The following is a 26,807-nucleotide window of genomic DNA, read 5'->3' as shown; positions in this document are numbered from 1 at the left end:
CTTGGTCATGAGTGACCAACATGCATCGTAACAGCTGTTCGACAGTTTGATTTGTGCGTTCAGTCAAACCATCAGTTTGTGGATGATAGCTGGTAGAGGTACGAACTTCCATGTTCAAAGCCTTCCCCAAATTTCGCCAAAAATGGGAAATAAACTGCGGACCTCTATCGGAAATTAAAACTGATGGTATTCCATGTAATTTTACAATCTCTTTCATAAATACTTGGGTTAATTCGGAAGCTGAAGGAAGCTTCGTAAGAGGTATAAAATGAGCATAACGGGTGAAATGATCTACCACTGTAAGAATTGTAGTGTAACCAGACTTAGAGCGAGGCAACTCAACAATAAAATCTAAAGACACAGTGTGCCAAGGTTGAGGTGGCAAGGTTAGAGGTAAAAGAAAACCACTAGGAGCATGATGTACAGGCTTGTTCTGACTACAAACGGTACAAGTATCCACGTAATATTGTATGTCTTTGTACATTGAAGGCCACCAAAACTTTCTCTTAATCAATTGATACATCTTTGTTACTCCAGGATGTATAGACAGAGATGTATCATGATACAATTGTAAAATACGTTTTTGAAGAGATTCAGTAGGTACAAAAACTTGATTGTTCATGTATGACAGATTTTCTTTCCACAGTAATAATGGATAGATTTTGTTCCATTCTTCTTTTGATTGCGATTGAAAGGCTTCCTTAAGGTCGAAAACTACATCAGAGTCTACAAGACCTATAAGAAAACGTTCAGCAGGTATAATTGGAATTACAGGTTCTTGTTTTACATTCAAGTCATCACTGACTCCAATTCTTGATAAAGCGTCCGCTTTATTATTTTCTTTTCCAGGACGAAAGGTGATGATAAAGTCAAAATCATTAAAGAATAAAGTCCATCTTAATTGTCGAGCTGATAAAGCCTTTATAGATTTAAGTGACTGCAGGTTCCTGTGGTCAGTATAAATCGTCACAGGATGACGGGCCCCTAGCAAGTAGTGTCGCCATTCTTTGAAAAAAGCTTTTATGGCTAATAATTCTGTATCTGCTATGGCATAGTTTTGTTCTGTGGGATTTAATTTCCTAGAGTAATATGCAATGGGATGCATTTGACCAGTACTTGTACTTCTTTGGGAAAGAATACCTCCTATAACAAATTGAGAGGCGTCAGCCTCAACAATGAACGGCTGAGAAGGATCTGGATGTTTCAGAATGGGAGCGGTTGTAAATTGAGATTTTAACTTCAGAAAAGCCGATTCAGCTTCTGAATCCCATTCAAATTTTGTGTTTTTTCTCAGTAATTTAGTAATTGGGGTGATGATTTTTGAGAAATCCTTAATGAATCGCCTATAAAAATTCGCGAATCCCAAAAAGCTTTGGACTTGTTTTACACTACTTGGGATTGGCCAATCAATTATGGCTTGCACTTTCTTTTGATCCATTTCTATGCCAGAAGGACTGAGGATATACCCCAAGAAATCCACTGTGGTAACATGAAACAAGCTTTTCTCTAATTTAACAAATAAAGAATTCTATAAAAGCTGTTTTAAGATGGCTCGTACTTGCTTTACATGCTCAGATGTGTTTTTAGAATAAATGAGGATATCATCTATATAGACAATACAACATACGTCAAGAAATTCCCTTAAAACCTCATTTATGAAGAATTGAAATGCTGCTGGAGCATTACAGAGCCCGAAGGGCATGACTTGATACTCATAAAGTCCAAATTTTGTACGGAAAGCTGTTTTCCATTCATCGCCCTCTCGGACTCTTACTAGATGGTACGCTCCACGTAAATCTAACTTTGTGTAAATTGCTGCATCTTTGATTTGATCAAGTAAAGTCGGAATCAAGGGCAACGGATACCTATTCTTGACAGTCATGTTGTTAATTGCGCGATAATCGATGCATGGTCGCAATTCTCCCCCTTTCTTCGGTATGAAAAATAAAGGGGAAGAGACCGGAGACTTAGAATGTCTGATAAAACCATTTGCCAGATATTCGTCTAAATATGTACGTAAATGTTCATTTTCTTTCTCAGTAAGGGCATAAATTCTACTACATGGTAAGGTAGCTCCAGGGATTAGATCAATTTGACAATCATAGTCTCTATGAGGTGGTAAGGTGTTGGCCTTCTTTTTGTCAAATACATCCAAGAGATCATGATAATCTTCTGGAACCCCTATGATCGTTAAAACGCTCTGAGTATTTTTAGGAAAATTGTAGCCCTGAACTATAAGTTCTGTGCCTGGATATTGTCGGAAACATTTTGCATGACAGTAATCAGATTTAAATAAAATAGTCAATGTAGGGGTTGTGGAGTACTAACCAAGGAATACCTAAGATTAGACCAAACTGAGGGGCATCGATTATATCAAAGGTTATATCTTCAAAGTGTTTTGTTGCACATGTCATAGTCAAAATCTCAGTGTTGTATTGTATTGGACCAGAAGTCAATTCTTTTCCATCCACGGCCCTGACTATTTCTGGAGAGTTTTTCTCAGTTCTTTTTAACCCTAATTTCACAAACAATTGCGTGTCAATAAAATTGCCTGTGGCTCCTGAATCTATCAAGGCATCTACAGACCATGAGCGATTCTTGTCCAACTGTGATTGAAGTAAAACTCTAATACTGAGATGACTATGTGAGGTGGTTGGTGCATTAGAGGCCAAACTAAGTTGCTTACCCGATAAGCTGACCTCCTGATCTACCGAGTTTGTTAGTTTTCCGACTGTAGAACTGTGTTGACATCAACTGACTTTGATTTTGGTCTTGAGGGTCGAGTTGGGCACTCCTTAACGAAGTGTCCTGTTTTTCCACAATACATACATTTTTTCAATTTTCTTCTCTTTTCTCTTTCATCTTTAGACAAAGGCCCTCTAACTGTCCCTATTTGCATTGGCTCAACCGGATCTAATTTAGCTGTGGATTCATGTTTAAGATTTGTCTTGTCTCTCGATAAAAATATTTTGAAATCTGTTTTTCCCTTTTCCCCCTTCCTTTCTATAATGCGATGATTGAGTTTAACTACCAGATCGATAAATTCCTCACAGTCTGTGGGGGGGTCAAGAATTTGTGTTACCATATCTTTCAATTCATCTCTCAACCCTCTATAGAATAAGGATACACGTTTGTCTTCTGGCCATTCTGCCTCAATAACTAACCTATTGAAGGAAGAGATGTAATGTAAAAGATCTGAGGACCCTTGTTTTAAGTTTAGCAGTTCATAATCTGCGGACTGCACAAAGACATGTTTAGCAAATAATTTTTTCATGGTGTTTTTAAAACGCCTTAAATCATAGAGGATTGCCATTTCTCTCTACATAAGGTACAGACCAAAGAGCTGCTTCACCACCTAAATATGAAAGAATAAAAGCTACTTTCGCAGAGTCATCTGGAAATGCTGTGGGTTTAGCCACGAAATGTAGATGGCATTGATTTAAGAATATGGCAAACTTGTTACTGTCGCGATAAAACCTCTCTGGAGACGCAAGGGGTACAGGAACAGGAGTAACCACCTGAATTTGGGTGTTTGTGGAAGGGGAACTCGATGTGTTACCACTATACAAAGATTGCATTGCTGGTTGAAAGGTTGCTGGTTTAATTGGAGAAGTACAAGAAGTACTACTAGTTTGAATCTTACTTTGCATATCTGAAACATCCTTACGTAGTTCTGCGTTTTCGTGTTTTAACTCAGCTAACATAGCGGCTATATCTTGTAGAGACACCTGTGCAGTTTGGTCCATAGCGCCTGGGCAAAACTGTATCCGTGGGCTTAGCCTTCTGTCAAGTGAATCAAGTCACTCTTACCTGTATGGCACTGTGCTCTTACCTGTAAGGTGCTTGATGGGTTTTGCAGAGACGCTATGAGCCAAACTCCCAGAAACCTATCCTACCTCTTGTGGTTTTTAGTAATTCGCCAAGATGCTAGATAGCTATTAGGGAGAGTGGCCGGATCTGACGCTAATGTGAGTTCTTGTAGTCGACCTGCAAAGCAACAAGCTCACCTTTAGAATCTTTGTCTACAACAGACTTATCTCTCTCCAACTTAACTCTATGATACTTTTAGTCTTTACACTAGATTTCGGTGTCCTACCTGCGTTCTACTAAGAGAGGCTTCGCGTCCTGGAAGTGGTGTGGAGTCTTGTCAGGTTAGCAGAGATGATGATAAGATGACGTCCTTGATGTTAATTCAGCAAGAGATTTATTCCGTTTTCTCTACAAAGATACAATTGCACAATTATAATCTATTCTGTCATAAAAACATTTTAATTCGACTTCCTCTCTACTTTCACTTACTTATTTGCTAACTGCTTTATATTTCACCACTTCCACGTTTTCAGTCTTCTGAGAATTACTGCTTCAAAAATATGGAGACAAACATATAGCAAGAAACTATAAACTGTTACACAATAAACAAACTATTCCAATAGTCTTTCTTTCCTTTAGTTTTCCTCTTGTAAATTCAGAAGAAAGGTTCCAAAAATTGTTCTTTGTTCCAAATCGAGTTGCTAGCGTTGGGCGCCTTTCAAATAAAGATTATGTACTTAGCTTTCTTTATTCCGATGCTGCATTGTCCTGAATTCTCCTTTCAAGCGAGTTTCACCGAAGCTGTGACCTTTGAAGGGACCTTGAAAGTCTTCAGGGGATGCGCGATGTCTTCACGAAGAAGGCTGGAAGGCTAAGCGCTTTCTAGAAGGTCGGGTGTGGTTTTTATACCTGAACCACACCCGAACGTCAAGACGCTTGCGTGCAGTCTGCCGCTTGCTTTCTCTCTACGCGTAAGAGAGAAAGATAAACAAACGCGTCTTTCCGACTTTTGCCTGAAGCGAGAGCACAAGTCTAAGAGTCACAGAACTGAAGCATGCCTTTGCATATTTCTAACATGACGAAGTGTCAGTGATATTCCACACCACCAAGAGTCACTTTCATAATAACAAATTAGTAACAAATCACCCCGCCAAGAGTCACAAAAGATAACAGGTGTAAACATGAAAATAATACATGCACTCTCTAAACACGTTTAGCATCACAATAAGCGTATTTACATATCGATGAACACAAGGAGTGCTGGATGCACGGGACAGGGGTGGGTTTCAATAATACAGAATAAGTTCTATCTTTTAACGTGCGTGCAGCTGACTTTTACATTCAATGGGGGTTGCGGAAGCCGTGACTGTGGAATCATGACAGAATGAGACACTGCCTGGGGCACACTAGGTGCTCCATGCATACCCCAGTTCAAACCGGTTGCTGGGGCACTCCAGCCCCAGCTCTGGCGTGAAACTGAACAAAGGAGAGGGGGTGTAACCACCCCCCTTCCTGGTCCCACCCACAGGAAGGACCTAGTAAGTAATCCAGCCCCTTTTAGTAGTATAAAGGTAGGAGCTGAGTCCTGAGACTTTAGATTTGATCCTGACTGAAAACTTGAAACGAAACTCTGGACCTTCGACATTCTGCTGAAGCTGAAGACTGAAGAATCTCCCTTGTGGCCAAGGAGTGACCACCCTGGGCAACCAGGCACCATCCAGCAAATCAACGGCTTGCTTTGTCGACGTTCCCGACGGAACCCGAGCACAGAGCCTGACAAGATCCAGACTTCCAGACCTCTCTGACCCTCTCTTCATGACTGCAGCATAGCTGAGATCCGTGGAGGTGACGAGACACATGAGACCGGACATCTTGAAAAGCCTGCAACTTGCTACCTGTGCAGCTCCTGAGGTACCCTCGAAGCTGTGCACTGGGGATTGAGAAGCCCCGATCCCGAGCTCCATCTGCGACGAAGATCAGCCCCCACACTCCACGAGTTCTACGTGGGGCCCTTCTGCTTTTGTTCTGCTCGACGCGTTGTCCGGTTGCTGACCCGTTGGCTAGTAGCCTCTGACGACAATCCTTTTGAACCACATCGCTGGTCTGGTTGCTCCAGACTGGCCCTTGCTTCCCTGCAAAGGTGAGGCACCCCAGACCTTGCTGGTCTGCACGAGAAGCCTTTGTTGTATCCTGCGTGGGTTGCCTTTGCCAAGGCTTGTCGGCTCCAATCCGGAAGTCGACCCCTCCATCTGCAAGATCCTTCGTGGGACAGCCCGTCTCCAGCACCTGGTCGTCCTCGACGCCTCCTGGTCTACGTGGCTGCCAAGACAAGCTTCATGACAGCACCTGATTGCTCCTCGACGTCGTCTGGTTCCTTCCTGGTTCCACCCGGTCACTGGCTAGTGACCCAGACTCTGTCCCCTCTGCTTTCAGGTCCTCTTCATCCTCGATCCACCCTTGGATCCACCCGGACATCTTCCTCCTGGTCGCCTGCAGCATCTTTCTTCAGGTCTCCATAGGCTCCAACGACGAAACCCGACACATCTTCACACCTATGCACCCGCCGTCCGTGGGTGAGGTAACACGAGTACTTCGGTGCTCCCAAGGGTATTGACTATCCAAGTGTCTAAGTCTCTAGTTGTTTCCTCCTAGCTCAACCGGAAGTGTCCTAAATCCTTCTATATCTAACTTCTAAGTTCCCATAGACTTTGCATTGAATCCCGCGTGTGTGTAAAGACACTGCACGGGCCGCCTGTGGGCCTCCTACTTCTAAACTATTGTTAATACAGTGTAGCCCCAGCGATGCCCTAGGCCCTAGGCCTTTCTTTTTCCCGTGACGTGGTACTTATACCACTTTCTTAGTATATGGTTTGCTTCGCCCCTAGGGCCTAACCGTAAATTGTGCAACTTAATGTATAATAACTAAGTGTCTTGTTATGTGCTTTGGCCTCTGACCTCATAAAGAGTTCAGAGGAGTGTGTTAGAAATAAATACATATATATTTTATATATATCCTGTGTGGTGTCCTTTCATTTGATATTCAAGGGGTTGCATATGGTAAAACAGCTGGCTTTACACGCCCTCAAGAGTCTTTTAGCCTAAGACTGTTCTGTCCACGCTACCACTAGGATAGCTGGTCTATAAGGTTGACTTACAACCATCACCATAAGGGTTGTTTGGACTGGTGTAAGGTGATCACTAGAATAGTGATCACCATATACCAGGCCAACTTCTCACAATGAGGATCCCCTGGAAGAGAATAACATTTTCCTCATTTGGGGTTCAAGGAAAGGTAATGTGGTGGAGATAGAAAAAAGAAAATGATCAGATCACTTACTATCAAATGGGGGAAGCATTTCACTGAGGAAAAACATATGACCTGTAGATATCGAGAGGTAAGAATTCCATCATCCTTCAGTCTGCAATGATAAGGTCCAGAACTCTTTGTTACAAGTGAACAAAGTGCAGTGTGGCCCCTGGTCCGCTGGTACATGGGCCAGGCTGTGTTTCCTGCCCTAACTGAATAAATCAGCCAATAGGAAGCCGGTATACAGAGACAACCTATGGTGCTTGGAAAACAGTGACGAGGATCTCTGAATTGCTGATTGCAGTGTGGCCTTAGCAGCCTGAGCCGACGCTGCAATCAGTCAACTCAGGGATGATGCGATGTCTTAGCACCCATTATGCCAACTCTGAGGCCAGCAGGTTGCTAAAACAGTGCCAGGGGTAAAAAAGGGCAAACCAGGGGTCACAACTGCAACGCTTGAAGACCCCAAAATGCTGTCCTTGCTTCGGCTCCACAACACCAACTTTGGATTCACAGACCCAAAATCGACAAAGGTCAATGAACTAACCTTGTCCAATTGGATTTGTTTTATATTTTACATTTGTGTCTGCAGAAGATCTGTATAGGTCCAGATATCTTTTTTAGGTCGAGGACCGTAGGCTGCGCTTGCGCAGTCTCGGTCAGAGATTTAATGTCTCCTAGAGTGGGGCATTAACCCGCCCCTCTTCTCCATTGGCTGGCTTCCTAAACGGAGGCCAGCCATTGGAGGAGAGGGGCATCACTCCCTTTAAGCCCCGTCTTTTTCAGATTCAAGGGCGTCATTTTTGGCTTCTTTCTTGTTTTCTTTCTCTCCTCTTCCCATTGGCTGGAATTTTACCTTCCAGCCAATGGGAAGAGGAGAGAACGAAAACCACGCCCCCGAATCTGAAAAATACGATGCTTTCTCCGAGGCATTTCTGCTTCGCCTCGGAGAAAGATGGTAGTGTCATGGCCGTCTGTTCCCTCGTTGTGCGTCTGTTCCCTCCTAGGCACTGGAGTTCGCTGTTACAGACACATATTCATATTCATCTCTACATGTTCAGCAGTGATTTGTTGTTGACGGGACATAATGATCTTTGTTCCGAGGCTTCCTATTCAGTTATTTTTTATTGAGCCCCCCCATTTATTGTGCACATATGGATCTCCGTAAAAATAAATAAATAAATAAGTTCTTTCGGACTATAGCGCATGTGGCGTCTTTTTGATCGATCTTTTGGTTATCAGTCGGCCGTAAATTGCTGCGGCTTACATCGAACCATTCTAATATGTATTTTGGTCTAAGTCTGTTTTTGCTTTTGTATGATTAGGCTGCTTCCGAATTTTTCAACATGGCGCCGTAGGATATCTTAGCGCAGTCCTCTCTCTATCACCACATTTTAGTCCTTGTATTAGGTGTGGTTATTAAGAGTCCGTCATTTTTATGGCGCCCAAGGATAAATCAGCATAGTCCTCTCTCTACTATCACGTTTTAGTCCCTGGGCCAGGTGTCTTTACTTAGAGGCCGTTGTTTGATTATATAAGGAGGCAATTTCGAACTTTCCACTTTACATTCGGGCTGCGACCTTGGTTGCCGATACAGATGACGAGCTGCGTTACTTATTCAGGTACATATTTGTTGGGTTGCATAAGATGGTATTCTTTCGATCTTAAATTTTAGTGGGTTATTCCTTTAGATTTATATTGAGATATATTTACTACCATTGGCCCCGGGTGTTTTGAAGCCTGGAGGCCTTACTTAATAGTGAATATATTGAAAGGTAGTTGTGATTGCTCTCCTGCCCCTGCCCCCTTGTTCGTTGTGCTTGCTCTCCTGCCCGCTTGTGCTTGCTCCTCTGCCCTGTTGTTGCTTGTGCTTGCTCCCCTGCCCCCTTGTTGCTTGTGCTTGCTCCCCTGCCCCCTCGTTGCTTGTGCTTGCTCCCCTGCCCCCTCGTTGCTTGTGCTTGCTCCACTGCCCCCTCGTTGCTCGTGCCTGCTGTCCTGCCGCCCCCTTGTTGCTTGTGCTTGCTGTCCTGCCCCCTCGTTGCTTGTGCTTGCTGTCCTGCCCCCTCGTTGCTTGTGCTTGCTGTCCTGCCCCCTCGTTGCTTGTGCTTGCTGTCCTGCCCCCTCGTTGCTTGTGCTTGCTGTCCTGCCCCCTCATTGCTTGTGCTTGCTCCCCTGCCCCCTCGTTCGTTGTGCTTGCTCCCCTGCCTCCTCGTTCGTTGTGCTTGCTCCCCCTGCCCCCTGGTTGCTTGTGCTTGCTCCCCTGCCCCCTCGTTCGTTTGCTTGCTCCCCTGCCCCCTCGTTCGTTGTGCTTGCTCCCCTGCCCCCTCATTGCTTGTGCTTCCTCCCCTGCCCCCTCGTTGCTTGTGCTTGCTCCCCTGCCCCCTTGTTCATTGTGCTTGCACCCCTGCCCCCTCGTTGCTTGTGCTTGCTCCCCTGCCCCCTCGTTGCTTGTTAATGTTATGAGTTTTCACTACTTCTTTTATATGGCTTAGAAATGTTGCCGTACTGCCCATGACTTTTTGCAGCTTACCCAGTGTTCTTCCTAGTGAACGTGACATTAATGCAGCCTCTTGGAGATCTTCTAAGACTGTCCAGTTTACTTTGCATCGTTTCAGTGCTCTTATGTCCCTAAAAAACGAGATTGGTGGCAAAAATGTATGAAGGCGCAACTGCTTAGCTCTTCTTCAGTGTCTCTCATACTGGAGTAATTGACATCTTAAAGGCAGCCAAGTAAAATTGCCCTCTGTCCCCAATTTTGATCGTTTTGTTTATTGAGTCTTTTGCTGTGATGAAAGTGGAGTTTGGGGACATCTGAGATACAGTTTACCTTCTTAATGTAGTTCAAAACAGCCTTTATGCTGATGGTATAATGCTTTATCTTGCACTGTGCCTCCCCGTACTGAGAACATTTTAGCACACATTTAAGGATGGAACATGGATTCGGAGTACTGTATCAGCATCACCAAAATAAAGTGCTCTTAGTATTGCAGTTAGAGGCCTTGTTCCACCTGCCTTTGTTTTTAGCGGCATGCTTTCTCTGGTTGAATGTTTGGGGGGTTCTTGACTGGATGTTCATTGGAGTATGCACTGAATTATAAACCCTTGTTTTAAAGAACCATGAATACGACATGTAAATTGCCCATGCTTATTTTTGGCAGGATACATTTGGTGAAAAGGTTTGTTCTCCCTGGCCCTGTTTTAATATATCTATGTGAGGCATCCCTTGCTTTCTTTACCAAAAAAACTCAAGTCCTCAATTGTGAAATGTATTCGGATTAAAAACATATATCCATGCTTAGTAGGGGAAGTCAAATCGATTTCTGGGAGATGGAGGCTGATCGTTTTAGATCTCAAGGGTCATTTATTTTGCTGCGTTGGTCTCATTTGCAAAGATGTTTGGAAACCCATTCTACCTCTTGCACACAATATGATAAACATGGTGTGGGATTAAAATTTAAGAGTGGTTTGGGGGTTATGATGGTCAATTTGTGCCAGATTTTGTGCACTTTTAGAACATTTGGGAAGGTTTAGAAGTAGAATTCCTGAAGAGTTTAGTGGCACATTTCAGATGTTCTCTGCAGGATTTCTCTACAGTGTATTGCTAGATGACAAAGAAAGGTCATGGTTTCTTTGTATGGGGCAAAACTTGAATAGAGGATAACCTGATTTTCTGTGATTCACATAAAGAGCGTAATCTGCAACAGAGATCCAGGGTTCTATTTTGAAAGCACTGTTAAATTTGAAATTTCTATGGCACGATTAATGGTGTTTGAGGGAGGGCTGAGTCCCTGGTTGGGATTCGCTTGCCGTCTAAAAATATTGTTTCAGTCGTACCCAAGGGGTGAGTTATGTTTACATTTAGCCACATTCACAGTCCAGACAATTTGCAACATTGTGATAACATTCTCTGACATCTGGAATACACCCTTGAGTGTTACTTAAGGATGCAAGAGTGTTGTTTGAAAGGCACAGGCCTCAAAATATGAGGCTCTTCAACTAACATTTATCGCATAATCTTAAAGTATGGGGCCCTGTCCTTGGATAGGGACAGACTCATGTAGTCTGGGATCAAGAATGCCTTAATATACTATATACATTTTGGGCCTCTCAAAGAAATATTGTGAACAGAAAGTCTTCACAAAGGTTTTTGCCGTGATCTAACTCATGAGCTCTGTGTCATGAACTGGCTCTGTCTGTCTGTGTGTGTGTGGCTCTGTCTGTGTGTGTGTGGCTCTGTCTGTGTGTGTGGCTCTGTCTGTGTGTGTATGTGGCTCTGTCTGTGTGTGTGGCTTTCTGTGTGGGTAGCTTTTTTTGTAGGTGGCTCTGTGTGTGTGTGGGTCGCTCTGTGTGTGTGTAGGTGGCTCTGTGTGTGTGTATAGGTGGCTCTGTGTGTGTGTGTGTAGGTGGCTCTGTGTGTGTGTAGGTGGCTCTGTATGTGTGTGGGTGGCTCTATGTGAATGACTCTGTGGATGGCTCTGTGGGTGGCTCTGTATGTGTGTGTGTGGGTGGCTTTGTGTGTGTGGCTCTGTGTAGGTGCAACTGCAATAGGTTTCGCATTTGCGAGCGATTAAGCTATTGGCATTGTAAATGACAATGCCATTTATTTAGGTTTTAAAAACAAAAACATAAATTTAAAAAAATGTCATGAGCCATGCCAATAGCTCTAACTTTAACAATGCCGAGACCATTGCATTGTAAATGCTTGTTTTTTATTCTTTCAAGCTCACTGAAAAAACTTTAAAAGAATGAATCTACACCAAAGCAAGGAAAGCCGATTATTTGGCAAAGTTCTACTTTCATTCCAAGTTTGTTGCAATTCCATTGAGCTGTATAGTGTCGGAGAGACAAGAATCGTATTTGAATTGAAATAGAAAATTAAGTTTCTTGATACCCCATGTTTTTTGGACTCCACTTTATGAATATGTGCAAAACTTACCATGCCAATCCCAAATGAACTAAAACGAAAATGTTTATTTGAAAGTTTTGTGCATATTCAAACAGCACCAAAGCTGGTAACAAAAATTCCTTTTTGTATCAAAATTCTGCCCTAACCATAACTAAACTGGTGCTATCGCCGCCTGTCCAATATTATGTAATGTGATATTAATAATTATTTGTACTCTAGTAAATTGCAGAGACTGGAGGAAATCATTGTTAATTTATACCATGAGCATATACATCCAGGCTAAAAATGTTAAAGTTTATCTATAAATATAACAAACAATGTTTTATTTTTTTACTGAGACCTGGAAATATGGTTATGCTTATCCTCTAAAAAGCATGTTTTTCATGAATCTATTCTATTAGGTATTATATAGCTCATTTACAACAATTCAATGCTCTATTAAGAAGCGAAATTATTGTACTATACTATCTTACATGCTTTCACTGAAATATCTGGTTAGTGCTGTTGAATATCTGCCTGATCTGGATTATTATCATTGAACCCTATAAACAGTGAAAATCTGATGGAGACTGTAAAGAAGGGATACAAATGCATAAGCAGAGCAACCATAAAATCACGATTCTTGTCTTTTGAATTTGTTCGATTGATTTTGAAAGCAAAAAAATTGATTTCCAGTTCGGACTGTGGGTTATTTGGTTACTTGTTCAGTACTACATTACATGTGTTTGTTATTTCATATGAAGTATAGTAGTTATTGTGTTTTTCTTCAGCTGTACGAGACCTTCCCACAGCTGATACGCCTCCTCCCAGGCCCTCACCAGAAGGTCTTTGAACTCTTGGAGTATGCCCGTAATTACGTGAAGAAGGAGGTAAGGGATCACCAGGAGAACCCAAAGGCGGAACAACAAGATTTTATTGACCTCTACATCGACCAGATCGAAAAGGTGAGTAGATGGGTGTGGACTACTTGCCTCTAAGTGAAGAATATTTACATTGCAACCTTCTTGAGATATTGTCATAAATTAGACTTTAGATGAAGTATGCAGTTTCTATATGGACGGCTTGAAATAGAAATTTTTCAGTACACTCAGATTTAGAAAAATAATATCAAATAGAACAGACGATTGGGCACGCTCCCCCCCTCATTAAAGGTTGCAATGTAGGAGAAATGTTAGAAGCAAAAGATGCAGGAAAAAAAACACCAAAAGGGACAGAGATATGCTTGATTCTTTGGGGAACAACTATTAAATTGCTTCACATTTACATTCATTCTGTGTAAATGTATCCGAAATTGGGACTGCGATTTGAAGAACATTACCTGGATTTGATTAAACTAAGAATACTATGAAATTTATCATCACATTTCCTAAAATCCTGTCTATTGGAGATTTCACTGCTAAGTGGTCAACTAAAGAATCAATTTCAAGCCTATGTACATGTACTTTTGGAGGTAAGGTACTACAGCCTTACAAAGACAAATCTTCCCATTATTTAAATAACATGGCACTAACACTTCTAGTTATGCAATTGGACTTTGCAATCAGGTTGACATGTCATGTATGCTTCTCCCACTTGCAACTTACATTGAGTCAGCATGACTGGTCACAAGGGGTACACATCAGAGTACATTCTAATGGCTTGATAACATTTGGAAATACGTCTGGCAAGGATCTGTATGTACTTTTAAGTATTACGTTTTTAAGCTGAATTATTTTATTTCTTGACAAAAACTATAATAGAGTACTTTGTGATTATTGTGCCACTTTTAAGTGAGTCCGTAAAAATATTGGTATCCATTGTGAGTATCCTAAAAATCTAGCATTAACCCTGTCCTCATTGACATATGTTGGGCAACCTTGAACTAGAAGGAATGGTTTCTTACCAGTAATTGTAGTTCTCATTCAAGAGAATCTCCATTGAAATCATAAGCACCAAACGATCTTGTAACCTATCTTCCTTCGGTCTTATTTCAGTAAAGCCAGGAAATACATGTGACAAAAAATTACAATTTAGCAGCCTAAGAATGCTATATTGCCAATTACATTAATTTACTTTAAAAGCTGGTAAGACATTAAATCCTGATGTGCCACTAGGAAGTAATAAAATGTGCATTTTAAAACATCCCTCACAACCCCTTGTAATCTTTTTTCAAATGAATGTAGGAGAAGGACACAACAATACAGCTTTAGTTGAGGGAAACGACAGTGCACATTTAAGGGTTCCCAGCCATCAAGTATCCCATTATGTCCTCTTGGTGGTAGTTACGTCAGTTAGTTTTGATGCTGCTAGTGATTTTTAAGTACAGATTGACTTTACCTGTACACTGTGGTTCTCCAGCATTGATATCTTTTATAGATTCACATGCTTGTATCTTCCCCATCATCATGGTTGGAGTCCCAGGGAAACAGTAGAAATAGTAGTGCTGAATACATTACATCGACTTTATTCAGTGAATTGAAATTAAGTAATTTTTCTATGTATGTGTTTGTTTGACTGTCTGTATTATTATTTTTCCTAAAGTTGCTTTGTTGTTATGTTGTACCCAGGCAATGTCTAAAAATGTGTTGTGTTTTTTGTAAAAATGTAAAAGGTGCGTGTGGGTTGTATATCTGATATGTGTACATTGTTTGATGGATTTTGATACTACAAAAAGTATAATGAGCTCTTTAAAAATTGAGAAAAATAAAAAGATGTGAAGTGAAACCTTCGGTGTCACATTGAGTCAGGGATGTGTCCCATTTGTTAAGGAAGAGAACGAATAGTGAACAGTATTGGCAAATCTAGTGGTGTTTTGTTTAGTGGGCCTAGCCTTACTGTTGAGAGGCAGTACCTTCTGTTGTTTGCGAGCGCTTAATGAGCAATGACTGAAAGCCAGATGGTGACTGTGTGCGTCACCGCACGCGTAACCGCAAGCTTTAGGCCACAAGCATAAGCGTGTGGTCGGATTTCTAAAGCCCACTTACTAAATGTCCCGCCAGACCAGCTCATGCACTGGCTTAGGCGAGATCTAAAAAGGGTAATTTAGGCCCTATAAAACATGTGGGAAATCTAGAATGTTCTCAGAGGATACCCACAAGCAATGTCTCTATTGCCTCTACCCTGACCATAAACCCAGGGAATGCAAATACTGCTGAACCTTCTCGACCAAGACCCTCAAGGATAGGGAAGAAAGATTGCTCCTCTGGCTCCAGAATCCGGCTCTGACACTGAGGAAAAGCCCCATTCTTCCTCCAGGATAAGAAAATAAGGCAGCTCCTCTTCTCACCAAGGGGACTCCAAGACATCTAAATCACAGGCACAGTAAGAATCAGAGGAAAAACGCCACAGAAAACAAGTGGAAGGAACTCTAAAATCATCTTATGCTCCAGTCTCTGCATTATTGACTTCTGTGAAAGATCTTCCTTCTCATCCGTCAACGCCATTGTCGATGAGGGCTATCACTGTTGGTACACATGAGGTGATTTCTTCACCAGCGACTGCGAAAACGTCAACAGTCACAACGGCTGCAGCGTTGGCGGGCCTGCAGTTGACTTGATGATGGAGTCAACGTCGACGCGCCATCGACGAGACATCCGTCGACGAATCTTCCTCCGCTGATGAGAATTTCTGTCTACGACCACTCTGTCGACGATGCTATCCTCCTTTCTGCCGACGGTGGTGGTATCAGCGTCGACTGTACCGTCAACGGGAGAAAAATCCATTTGGGACCTTCAAAGATACAGGACTTATCTAAATATCTCCATTGCCTCCAGCACATTTGCATGACTTTCAGGAGTCTGAGGATGATAGCATGTTTGGCCCTGCGTATAGTCCTTCTCAACTAAAGTTTAAGTGTCAGGACTCTGTTGATGATGAGGACTTAGAGGACATTAATCCTACCTCTTACCTTGCGGGAGAGTATTCATTCACTCATAGGGCTACTGTACAACAGCCAGAATCTTTTCAAGAGCGTTATACCTATGACGAAGAGGATCCTAGCCATTTTAGGGAACCATCTATTAACGTTCCAATATCGTTGGTAACAGACTTGCGTCACATGCTAATTGATTACTACAGACGCTTTCCCAAGGCGAATGCTCCGCAACATCCTCCGGCTCCTCAACATGCTTCTGTAGAACACGCACGACAATTAACACCTGAGCCCATAAGAGAAAAGGTTTTGCCTCCTCCTATTGTTATTCCTGATGATACCCAAAATGTGGACCAACAACAGGTAGAGGAAGGAGAGATGCACACTGATGTTGACCCAGGGCAAATGGAATGATTACATTCCATTTGCCCCATTCATCTCCTATCCCTCCTCATGCAGACTCTCCGCCTGCTGACATTGGGAGCTTTCATGACCTAATAGAGCGTGCCTTGAATCGCTTTGATCCACCTATGCCAGTTAAACTGAGTGTTTCTTGTATGACTTTAACACCTTAACCGCAGCCGAAAATCTGTTGCGGTGCGACGGCTTTCAAGAGTGGACGGGGCCGCGTCAGCCAACGGACGTGCGCAGCACTATGGAGGTAGTGCTCGCAACTGCCGTTGCCCGACAGAAGCAGCGAACAGGTTAAGCCAGGCACTCAACGATCCATTAGGGCAATCCCCATAGTGGATTACTTATGGCAAGAAGGTCTAAAACTGATGAGGATACCAGGTTCTATCCCAGTGGTAATTCCGAAACTGGACAAGAAGTACAAAGCCCCTGATAATTCACCCAAATGGCTCACTGGTCATACTAGACGGGATTCTGTTTTCATGCAGGCCGCACAAAGAAGAGCTAAAAACACGGCAGCTCAGTATTCTGCACCTTCGGATAAAGAAGGACGCTGCCTGGACAACATCAGGAAGAGACTTTCCGCTCTGGCAGCTATCTCTATAAGGGCGTCCCATATGGCCATTCAGTGGTGAACAGTCACAATATCGAGAAAAAAAATATCGACTGGATAGAATATCGAGTTTTTAATATAGAATGGACAGAATATCGAATTGCAAAAATATAGTGGTGCAGAATATCGAAATTCAGGTAAGAAATATCGATTTTAATAATATTTAAGTTAGTAATATCGACAGTCATAATATAGTTAAAAATATCAATTTTTTTATAGTGTTTTAAGTGTCAGTATATGTGTTTAATGTATGTATTATTTTTGCTGATTTATCTCTATTGAGTATAGATGTGTTAGCTTTTTGATAGCACAGGAGAATGCAAGAAGGTATCCATTTAGACACTGATTGTTTTGAAATGGCAAACTCTGTCTTCAATGAATCCTAGGTGACAAATAACTGTTTGCACTTTCTTGAGCTTATCTAGGTAAAGTTTTAATATTCTTTTCATGTCAATTATGTGGAGAGACATCTCTGAAAGAGAACAGGGATTCTCATTTTTTTTTAATATCAGTAAGTAATGATTTCATTAACATAAAAATCCCAAATCACCTTTGGGAGGAATTTGGGTGAGTTCCCATTACAACCCAATGAATTTGAAATATTGTGTAGGATTCATCGGCTCCAGTAGAATATGCCTGTCGGTCTCTGTCAGACACCAAACAGCGATACTCTTACATAGAGAAAGAGGCAATAGCGATTGACTCTGGATGTCACCTCTTTAACATGTATCTCTAAGGTCACCCTTTCGTTGTCCACACAGACCACAAGCCACTGATACCCCTGTTCACTGGGTCGTCCTCAAAACCACCACAGTGGACTAAAAAATGGATTCTCCAACTGCAGGAGTACTGTTTCTCTGTCGTCTGCAGGTCAGGAACACAGAATCCCGCAGACTATCCATCCATGCACGCAAGGCCTGGCACTGCTTATGAAGAGTCGGATGCCGATGATGTGGAGGAGTATATCAACTAGTTGTCGAGAAGTCAAGGCCCAGACCCTTCTCACTGGGGGATATTGTAGAGGGCTTGAAGGGCTTACAATGTTAGGTATAGCTGGACAGTAGGTTCCAGGGTACTCCTTTGGAAATTCGGCGGTACTTTAATCTAAAAAATAGGATCCTCTAATTATCCAAAGGACTTACTCTTCCAATGGCCTTTTTGGCACCGCAGGCCGGTATCATTCCAAACTGATTAGCTGACCATAACACTGGGAAAAAAGTTGTGTTTGCCATTACAGCATTTTATGCTGGCAGTTTAGCTGTACTGGTGGGGGACCCTGTGTGGTCCTCCGGTGAGGCACTGCAGTACACCTGTGGGAACCACTGCTAAAGCTCCTCCCCATAGGTACTATGGTATCCGCAAAACATTTTCATAAAAAAATGTGGATTGGATGTTTTCTGGAGATGGGCAGCTACAGAAGTGCTAGATGCAGGGCCTGGCCTGCCCGAAGCTGTGCGCAGTGGGTGTTCAGCCTAGTGGGCCTGGCCTCCGCCCAGGTCCTGCACCCGACCCTCCTGCGCATGGGCGAAAGCCACGTGCAGCAGGGGAGGGGTTGGTCACCATCTGCAGGATTGGAAGCAGAGTCTGGCCAAAAGCCAGGCACTGCACCCAACACCCCACTGCACATGTCCAAAGGCAGTGCACAGCTGGGTTTTGCTTACCTGTAGTGGGCTTGGGCGCTCTGGCCAGGCCCTGTGGCAAACACCCCACTGTGCACCTTAGAATAGATTTTCTGAATATAATTAAAAATGCAGAAGCTAACTGAAAACAACAAAAGTGAAGGTGACGTTAAAATTAAGAATGGTAGTAATAACTTGGATTATATTATAAACAACAGAAATGTACTCAAAAAACAAAGATTGAAGTGACGTTATAGCTATCAATGATTTCATTTGTGATGTCATCAATGATGTAATTTAACATGTCATGTGTGATGTAATGTGTGAGGCAAAAACAGAGCATGGTAGTGGTGTAAGTTATAGTTAGCTTTGCAAACCATAACTGGTGAATTTCAGGGTTTTTAAGCAGTTTTTTCGTGTTTCGTGTTACTTCCATGCCTAACTATTACATTACTTTAACCATAATTTCAGAAAAAATATAGATAAAGTGGTGCAAGTTGGAATATGACACAGTGTATGTTGCCACTGTTTAGTTTTGGTTAGTTCAGAGTTTCTATAGAAAACAGGCATTTTAGCAAGGGCCTAGAAAGAGAGGGAGTTGTCAACAGTGTGATTTCCCATGTTAATGGCATAGGGAAGTTTGCTCTCAAATACAGAAAAAAACAGCTGAACCAAACTGCACCAAATTAGGTAAAAGCTTAGAACTTTATTCGGAAAGTGTGCTTTCGTTATCCTTTCATCCATTTTTGAGAAATTAGCATGTAAGAAGGTGCTCGGAGGGCATGATGGGGTCAAATCTGTTTAAAGATTAGAGTTTTGGATAAGAAAACAAGTTACTTACCTGTAACTTCAGTTATCCAGTATTGGTATCTTTCATAGATTCACATGCCTGAATCATTCCCCGTCGTCGAGGCGGGAGTCCCACGGTAAATAAAAAAGCAGTGCCAAAAGCACTTTGTAGTAGTAGGCCCTAGAAAAGGCCTGAGGCCTATATTATAGTAGCCTATCTACATCATTATGCTAAAAAGACCAGTCTTTGCTCCAACCAATCAGCTTACAGCACCCTCTAGAACCTTCCCTGCAGAGCCAGCTCTCCTCAGATTTTCGTAGCACAAGTGGGAACAAGTATCCCGAACTTAGAGAACTGACTCTCCGGGGAGGAGGGTGGGTGCATGTGAATCTATGAAAGATACCAATACTGGATAAGGAACTAGTTACTTACCTGTACACTATAGTTCTCCAGTATTATCTTTCATAGATTCACATGCTTGTATCTTCCCCGTCGTCATGGTGGGAGTCTCACGGTAACAGAATGACCAAGCAGTATCATAGAGAAGAAAAACTGCATAGAAAATCCCCATAGGGGCTGCATTATTTGCTAACCAGACCATTTCTTTGTTTGGTCCAAAAGCCAGCCAATCAGCATTGCTGCCCTGCCCTCACACTCCCCAGCAGAAGCTTCCTGCCTCAGATTTCCGTCCCCGAGTGAGAGACATGGATAAATACCGAGAAACAGGTTCTGCCTGAGAAACGGGGAGGCGGGCGGGCGCATGTGAATCTATGAAAGATAATACTGGAGAACTATAGTGTACAGGTAAGTAACTAGTTCCTTCTCCAGTATTACATCTTTCATAGATTCACATGCTTGTATCAGAGTAGTAAGCAGTGCTCACAAAATTTGCAGCGTTTCCAGGACAGAACTCAGAAGGAAGCTCTGCCGCAAAGCAATGATATAACAATACATATCAATATATATATAATACGATAAATGCATGTTTAAACATAAATCAAAGTACTGCATAGAAAATTAATCATGCCATTAGATCATACCTTACTGAAATAGGCGTTTCAGAACAGCTTGTCCCACTGCCGTGTCCTCTTTCCACGCAGTGTCTAGACAGTAGTGTCTTGTAAATGAATGCACGCTCTTCCACGTTGCTGCTCTGCAGATGTCAGGCAGTGACACTCCTGCGAACAAGGCCATTGAAGTCGCCATCTTTCTCGTGGAATGTGCATGCACTTTAGAACATAGCGGCTTTCCCGCTTTTTCATGACATTTCAGGATAGCTGACGATATCCATCTGGCAATACTCAGTCTTGACAAAGGAAGGCCTTTCCTTTGGCCTTCGAATGCAATAAATAATTGCTTGGACTTGCGGAACGTCTTTGTCCGTTCAATGTAGAACTTCAGGCATCTAGAGATGTCTAAAGAGTGTAAGGCTCTTTCTGCTTCCGATGAGGGATTGCTGAAAAAAGTAGGCAAAATAATAGGCTCATTGAGGTGAAAAGACGTTGTCACTTTGGGAATAAAAGTAGGATTTGTTCTTAATATAACCCTATCCTGACGAAATTGTAACAAGGGCTCTTCCACTGAAAAGGCCTGGATTTCGCTAACCCTCCTTGCTGATGTTAGGGCAAGCAGAAGGGCTGTTTTCCATGACAGGAACTGTAAGTCTGTTTTGTGTATAGGCTCGAAAGGTGGCCTCATAAGTTGCGATAGGACTGTATTGAGGTGCCACGGCACTGGTGGGCGCCGGATGGGTGGGAAAACTCTAAAAAGTCCTTTGATAAATTCTTTTATTATCCTGGAAGACCAGAGAGATGGTTCATTTGGCTTCCGCCTGAAGCGTGATATTGCTGCCAAGTGTACTTTGACCGAGGCATGCGATAGGCCTGCCTTAGATAGTGACAGCAGGTAAGGTAGGATACCTTCAGGTTGCACTTCAAACGGATGCAAGTTTTGACTGTCGCACCAGTGGCAGAAACGGGTCCATTTCGCAGCATATGTTTTGTTTGTTGATATAGCTCTGGCTTGCGAGAGAATATGCCTGCATTCCTGCGGAATGTCTAGGTTTTGAAATTCCCGCTCATGAGGTTCCATGCTGACAATTTTAGTGATCGCAGATCCGGATGCAGAATCTGCCCGTCTTTCATGGAGATGAGGTTCTGGAATGTCGGAAGCTGGATCTTGTTGCCCTTCGACATTTGAAGTACGTCTGAAAACCACGCCTGCCTCGGCCAGGCTGGTGCTATCAGTATGACATGGCACGGTTCCAAACTCATCTTGCGCAAGATTCGCGGTATCACCGGAAACGGAGGGAACGCGTAGGCAAACCTTCCTGTCCAGTCCATGTGGAATGCATTTCCCTTGGATCCTTGTTGATGGTACCTGGACGCAAATTGAACGCACTTTGAGTTGTTTTTTGTTGCGAACAAGTCTAATGTGGGAGTGCCCCACCTTTGAAACAAGTTGTGAAGCTGAGTGTCGTGCAGTTCCCACTCGTGCGTCACATTGGAAGTGCGGCTCAGGGCGTCTGCCCGTGTGTTGAGCACTCCCTGTATATGTTGAACCTGAATTGAAATGCCGTTGGTTATCAGCCATTTCCAGATTCTTTGCGCCAATGTCGACAGCTGTTTGGATCTCGTTCCACCCTGTTTTAGCAAGTAAAACATAGTCGTGGTGCTGTCCGTTTGGATAAGTACTGACGATTGGCGTATTCTGGGAAGGAATGCTTGAAGCCCCAGGAACACCGCTTTGAGCTCCAACATGTTTATGTGAAGCTGAGCTTCCCAATCTGACCAAAGGCCCTGAATTTCCAGCTCCTGAAGATGCGCACCCCATCCTTTCAGCGAAGCGTCCGTTGTCATCACGAAGTCGTGATCTCGAGGAATAAAGTTCAAGCCTTGGTCCAAGTTCTTTTGAACCTTCCACCATGACATGGCCACCTTCATACGGTTCGTGATGGTAATGCGATCCTCGAAGGTTCCTTTGGATTGGACCCACTGTTCGTCCAGTTGTTCCTGCAAAGGCCTCATTCGGAGGCGACAGTTTGGCACCAGTGGGATGCAGGATGATATCATCCCCAACATGGACTTGTACACTCTCACGGAAGTGGACTTCTTTGTTTGAAGTGACGCCGTTAGACCCATGATCTTTCTCATTCGGTCTTTGGAAGGATAGGCTCTCCCTGCTCTGGTGCATATCCATGCCCCCAAGAACTGGATGCCTTGGGCCGGAGTCAGCGAGGATTTCTCTAAGTTGGTCCGCAGACCCAAGCCCTGAAACAGCCGGATGCAGCTCTGAAGAGATCTTGCTGCGTCTTTGAAAGATGGACCTGTCACTAACCAGTCGTCCAGATATGGGTAAATGTAATGCCCTTGCAGTCTTAAGTGGGCCGCCACCGGGGCCATGCATTTGGTGAACACCCTCGGAGCCGATTTGAGTCCGAATGGCAGGACTTTGAACTGGAAGTGGCGACTCTCCACAACAAATCTTAAATATTTCCTGTGCTTCCGATGAATGGGAATATGGAAATATGCATCCATGAGATCCAAAGACGCCATGTAGTCTTTTTCCTTTAACATTAGTAGGATCTCCTGCAACGATAGCATTCTGAAGGGTATCTTCTTTATGTATTGATTGAGATCCCTCAAATCCAATACCTGTCTCCATTTCAGGGTCTGTTTCTTTTTGATGAGGAAGAAATGCGAATAGAAGCCTTTCCCTCTGAGATGTTGCGGCACTTCTTCTATGGCTCCCTTTTGCAGAAGCGAGTGTACTTCTTTCTGCATTTCGTGACGATGTTGGTTGAGCCTGAGCACTGGGGGATGATCCGGCGGTATTTCTATAAATTCCAGAGTATGACCCCTGCTTATGACATCTAGAACCCATTTGTCTGATGTTATGGACATCCAGTTGGTGAAGTATTGAGACAGATAGTGGTCGTTTTCCGGGATCTGTTGTGTGGGGAGCGCCGGCCTGAAATCATTGACGTCTGTTAGACTGTTGATTTTTCCCCCTGGTGTTTGGTTTACCTCTGGACTGCTGCTGGTAAGAGGAGTTGGAGGACCTGAACTGGTTGTTGGTATTATACTGTCGATATCCCTGTTGATTATACGGTTGATATCGATTGGACTGAAAAGAGGGTCTTTGATTAAATTGACCTCTTGCACCCCTCTTTCGAAAGGACTGAAACCTTCCTTGCTGAAGGGATCCCAGCGCTCTAGCTGTATCCGTGTCAGATTTTATGCCTTGCAACGCCTCGTCGATATGTTTCCCAAATAAATTTTCACCATCAAAAGGCATATCGACAATCTTCGCCTGTACTTCCGGGCGAAACGATGTCGCCTTGAGCCAGCCTTGCCTGCGAAGCGAAACCGCACCAGCCATCTGTCTGAAGGCCATAGACGAGACATCCATGGCGATGTCGATAGATTCGGCAGCAGATTTAGCTCCGTCTTTAAGGATGGCTGCCGCCTCCTCCTTTCTATCTTCCGGTAGTGCAGAAAGTATGGGTGCAAGATCAGACCACATTTGTCTGTTGTAACGGCTAATCAGGGCCATTGCATTTGCCGCTTTAATAGTAGAGGCTGCCATGACCGCGAACCTCTTACCTGCACCATCCATTCTCCTTCCTTCCTTGTCTGGTGGCACTAGGGAAGTAGCCACCGGGTTTTTCGAATTTCTCTGCGCCGCCTGCGTCACGACTGATTCCGGTCTGGGGTGCCCTATGAGACAGGCTGCTGCAGACTCTGGCGCTCTGTACTTTTTTTCAATCCGAGGAACTGAAACCGCTATAGAAGCCGGTGTTTTCAAAATCTTTAGGCCCTCATCCCAGATATGAGGGATAATCGGAATTGAGCGAAGCGATCTTTTGTTATCGTCCTTGAAATCATACAAGAAACAATCCGTCTCTTGCACTTCCACATCCAGATTGAATCTCTTAGCCGCTTTTTCCATGATATCATGGAAGCCTCCGATGTCTTGAGGAGGGGAGGTAGACGTAAGTGGGACAGGTGACGGAGCCGATGGTAAAATGTAATCATTCCATTCCTGCCCCGAAGCATCATGGACAAGCTCTCTTTCTTCAGGCTGTTCATCCTCGTCGGATTCCGTTAGGTCATCCCTTATAGTAACAACTTGCGGTGATCTCACCCCTTGTTCTTGCGAGGCAGTTGTTTTAGGCGTCTGTGAAGAAGGCACCTGCGTAGATGGTTGAGAGGTATTCGCCTCTGGGAAACGACGGTAGTAGTCGTTTATCATTAACCTAAGGTCAGACACAAGAGAGGTAGGTATGGAAACCGACTCTTGGCGTTCCTCCTCACGTGAGTCCTCATGTTGCTCCTCCTCCTCATCATAATCACCAGATTCCTGAAATGACTCATATCTGGAAGATTGGGGTCTGTCCTTGAAGGAGTATACTTCCTCCTCGTCCGTGTCTTGGCTCTTTATCTGAAGCTGGGAAGGACTGTAGGCGGCACCTGAGGACTCCTCTCCATCTGAGTCGTGCTCTAACAATGAGGATGGTGGCAAAGGTGAAATCTGTGTCCATGAGGTGAACTCCGCAGATTTACTGATAGTAGCCGAACCCCTGGTCGACTGAAAAGACCGGATAGAGATCATGGTCTTCGACTGCGGTGATTTGAATGCTTTCGCAGTTGCTAGCACGATTTTCGTCGATGGTGTCGTCGACGGGACCGTCGACGGGACCATCGTCGACGGGACCATCGTCGACGGAGCCGTCGTCGGCGGAGTCTTCGTCGACGGGACCATCGTCGACGGGGCCCCCGTCAACATCCTCGACGTCGAACCTGTCGTTGACGTAGTCGTCGTCGTCGTCGTCGTCGACGGTCTCTTCGTTGTCAGCGAAATCTTACTCGTCGATGTTGTTGTCGTCGACGTTGTCGCCGTCGACGCAGCTTTAGATCCTATCGTCGGCGAAGCCGTCGTCGTCGACGAAGTCGTCGTCGACGGTGAAGTCGTCGACGGAGCTGAAGTCTTCACCACAGATTTTGGAGCAGAAGCTAGGGAACTGGTCGAAGGAGCAGACCCAGGCCCTTTCAGACTTGACTGCTTTTCCAGAGGAGTAATAGGAAGAGATGATGTTGATTTCTCCTTTGATTTACTCTTTTTAGGCTCTACTTTCTCCACAGAAACAGAGGCCTTTCTTTTCTTGGGTGTCAAATGAGAAGATTCCTCCTCAGAATCTGAGCCTGATGTGGCCTTCTTCTTCTGAAGCAATAACAGCAATCTAGCCTCTCTGTCTCTTTTAGTTTTGACAGAGAAGGTTCTACAGTGTTTACAGTCTTCTTCCACATGTTTAGGATGAAGACAGTAAAGGCAGTCCTTATGTGGGTCCTCAGAGTCGACCTGCCGCTAGTCCAGGACTGGCTTCGGACAAGATTCGAGGAGCTTGCCCCTCGGAAACCGGTCAGGACAGCCCCCTGCCAGGATTCCGCTCCTTGGTTCACCGCTACTCTGCGAAAAGCGCGCCAGGACTGCAAAAGATCTGAAAGGCTCTGGCGGCGCAGATATGCGCCTGAGGAGAAACTGAAGTACAGGGGTGCGATAAAATCCTATCACAGACAGATTGCCGAAGCTAAAAAGATCTACTTCGAGCATAGAATAGACCAGGCTGATAACACGAGCCGGGAACTATTCCGAATTGTGAAGGAATTCGTAGAGCCGGTGGCGGCCGCTAGGGTTCACTCCCATACTGAGGAGTGGATCAAGCAGCTTGCTGACTTCTTTGTGGACAAGATCCGTAGGATTCAGGACTCTTTCGATCGGGTGGGGTCCCTGGAAGTGGCTGCAGCTGTGGAAAGTGATCTGAAGGTCCTTCCATCCGCTGCAGCCGAGCTGGTGCCCACTCTTTCGACGTTCCCCCCGCTATCCTGCGAGTCCTCTCTGGAGCTGCTTTCCCGGTTGAAATCTGGATCCCCCTTGGATGCGTGTCCGGCTAAATGCCTGAGCTCGGTGGCACCAGCTATTAACAACTTGCTGAACCCCTTGCTCAACATGTCTCTGAGTTCTGGAGTGGTCCCTAAAGAATGGAAGCATGCTCTTATTCTCCCGCTCATTAAGAAACCTCTGCTCGACCCTTTACAGTGGGCCAACTATAGACCAATCTCCCTCCTCCCTGCTCTGGCGAAGGTGGCGGAGAAACATGTTCAGCATACTCTTACCACCTTTATAGAGAATAACAAACTGCTGCATGACTCCCAATCTGGTTTCCGTGCCAATTACAGTACGGAGACAGCTCTTGTGGAGGTGACCGACGCCATCAGGGAAACGCTTGATCTTGGGGGAAAGGCTATGTTGGTCTTGCTGGACCTGTCGGCGGCATTCGACACCGTCCCACACGCCGGCCTCCTCCTAAGACTCAGGGAGGTAGGTCTGCGGGGGACGGTGTTGGACTGGTTTCAATCCTTCTTAACCGACCGTCGGCAGGTGATCTGGGCTCCTCCGTTCTCCGCGGAAATGCCTTCGCTAGAGGTGGGGGTGCCTCAAG

At 44.2% G+C, this 26,807-nt stretch overlaps 1 protein-coding gene across 2 annotated transcripts in view; it reads left to right on the top strand.

Moving 5' to 3' along the window:
- The window catches only part of LOC147684183 (cytochrome P450 2J2-like), a 326,697-nt gene that overhangs the window by 208,877 nt on the left and 91,013 nt on the right, over window positions 1-26,807 (top strand). For both annotated transcript variants that reach the window (XM_086944596.1, XM_086944597.1), the window contains exon 5: window positions 12,794-12,967. In XM_086944596.1, the coding sequence (XP_086800722.1) occupies window positions 12,794-12,967 (174 nt within the window). The remainder of the gene's footprint in view (window positions 1-12,793; window positions 12,968-26,807) is intronic.

Source organism: Lissotriton vulgaris, chromosome 11, assembly GCF_964263255.1.
Source record: "Lissotriton vulgaris chromosome 11, aLisVul1.2, whole genome shotgun sequence".
Classification (NCBI taxonomy): Eukaryota; Metazoa; Chordata; class Amphibia; order Caudata; family Salamandridae; genus Lissotriton; species Lissotriton vulgaris.
Note: the sequence above shows the minus strand (reverse complement) of the source record. Positions and strands in the feature narration are given on the sequence as shown.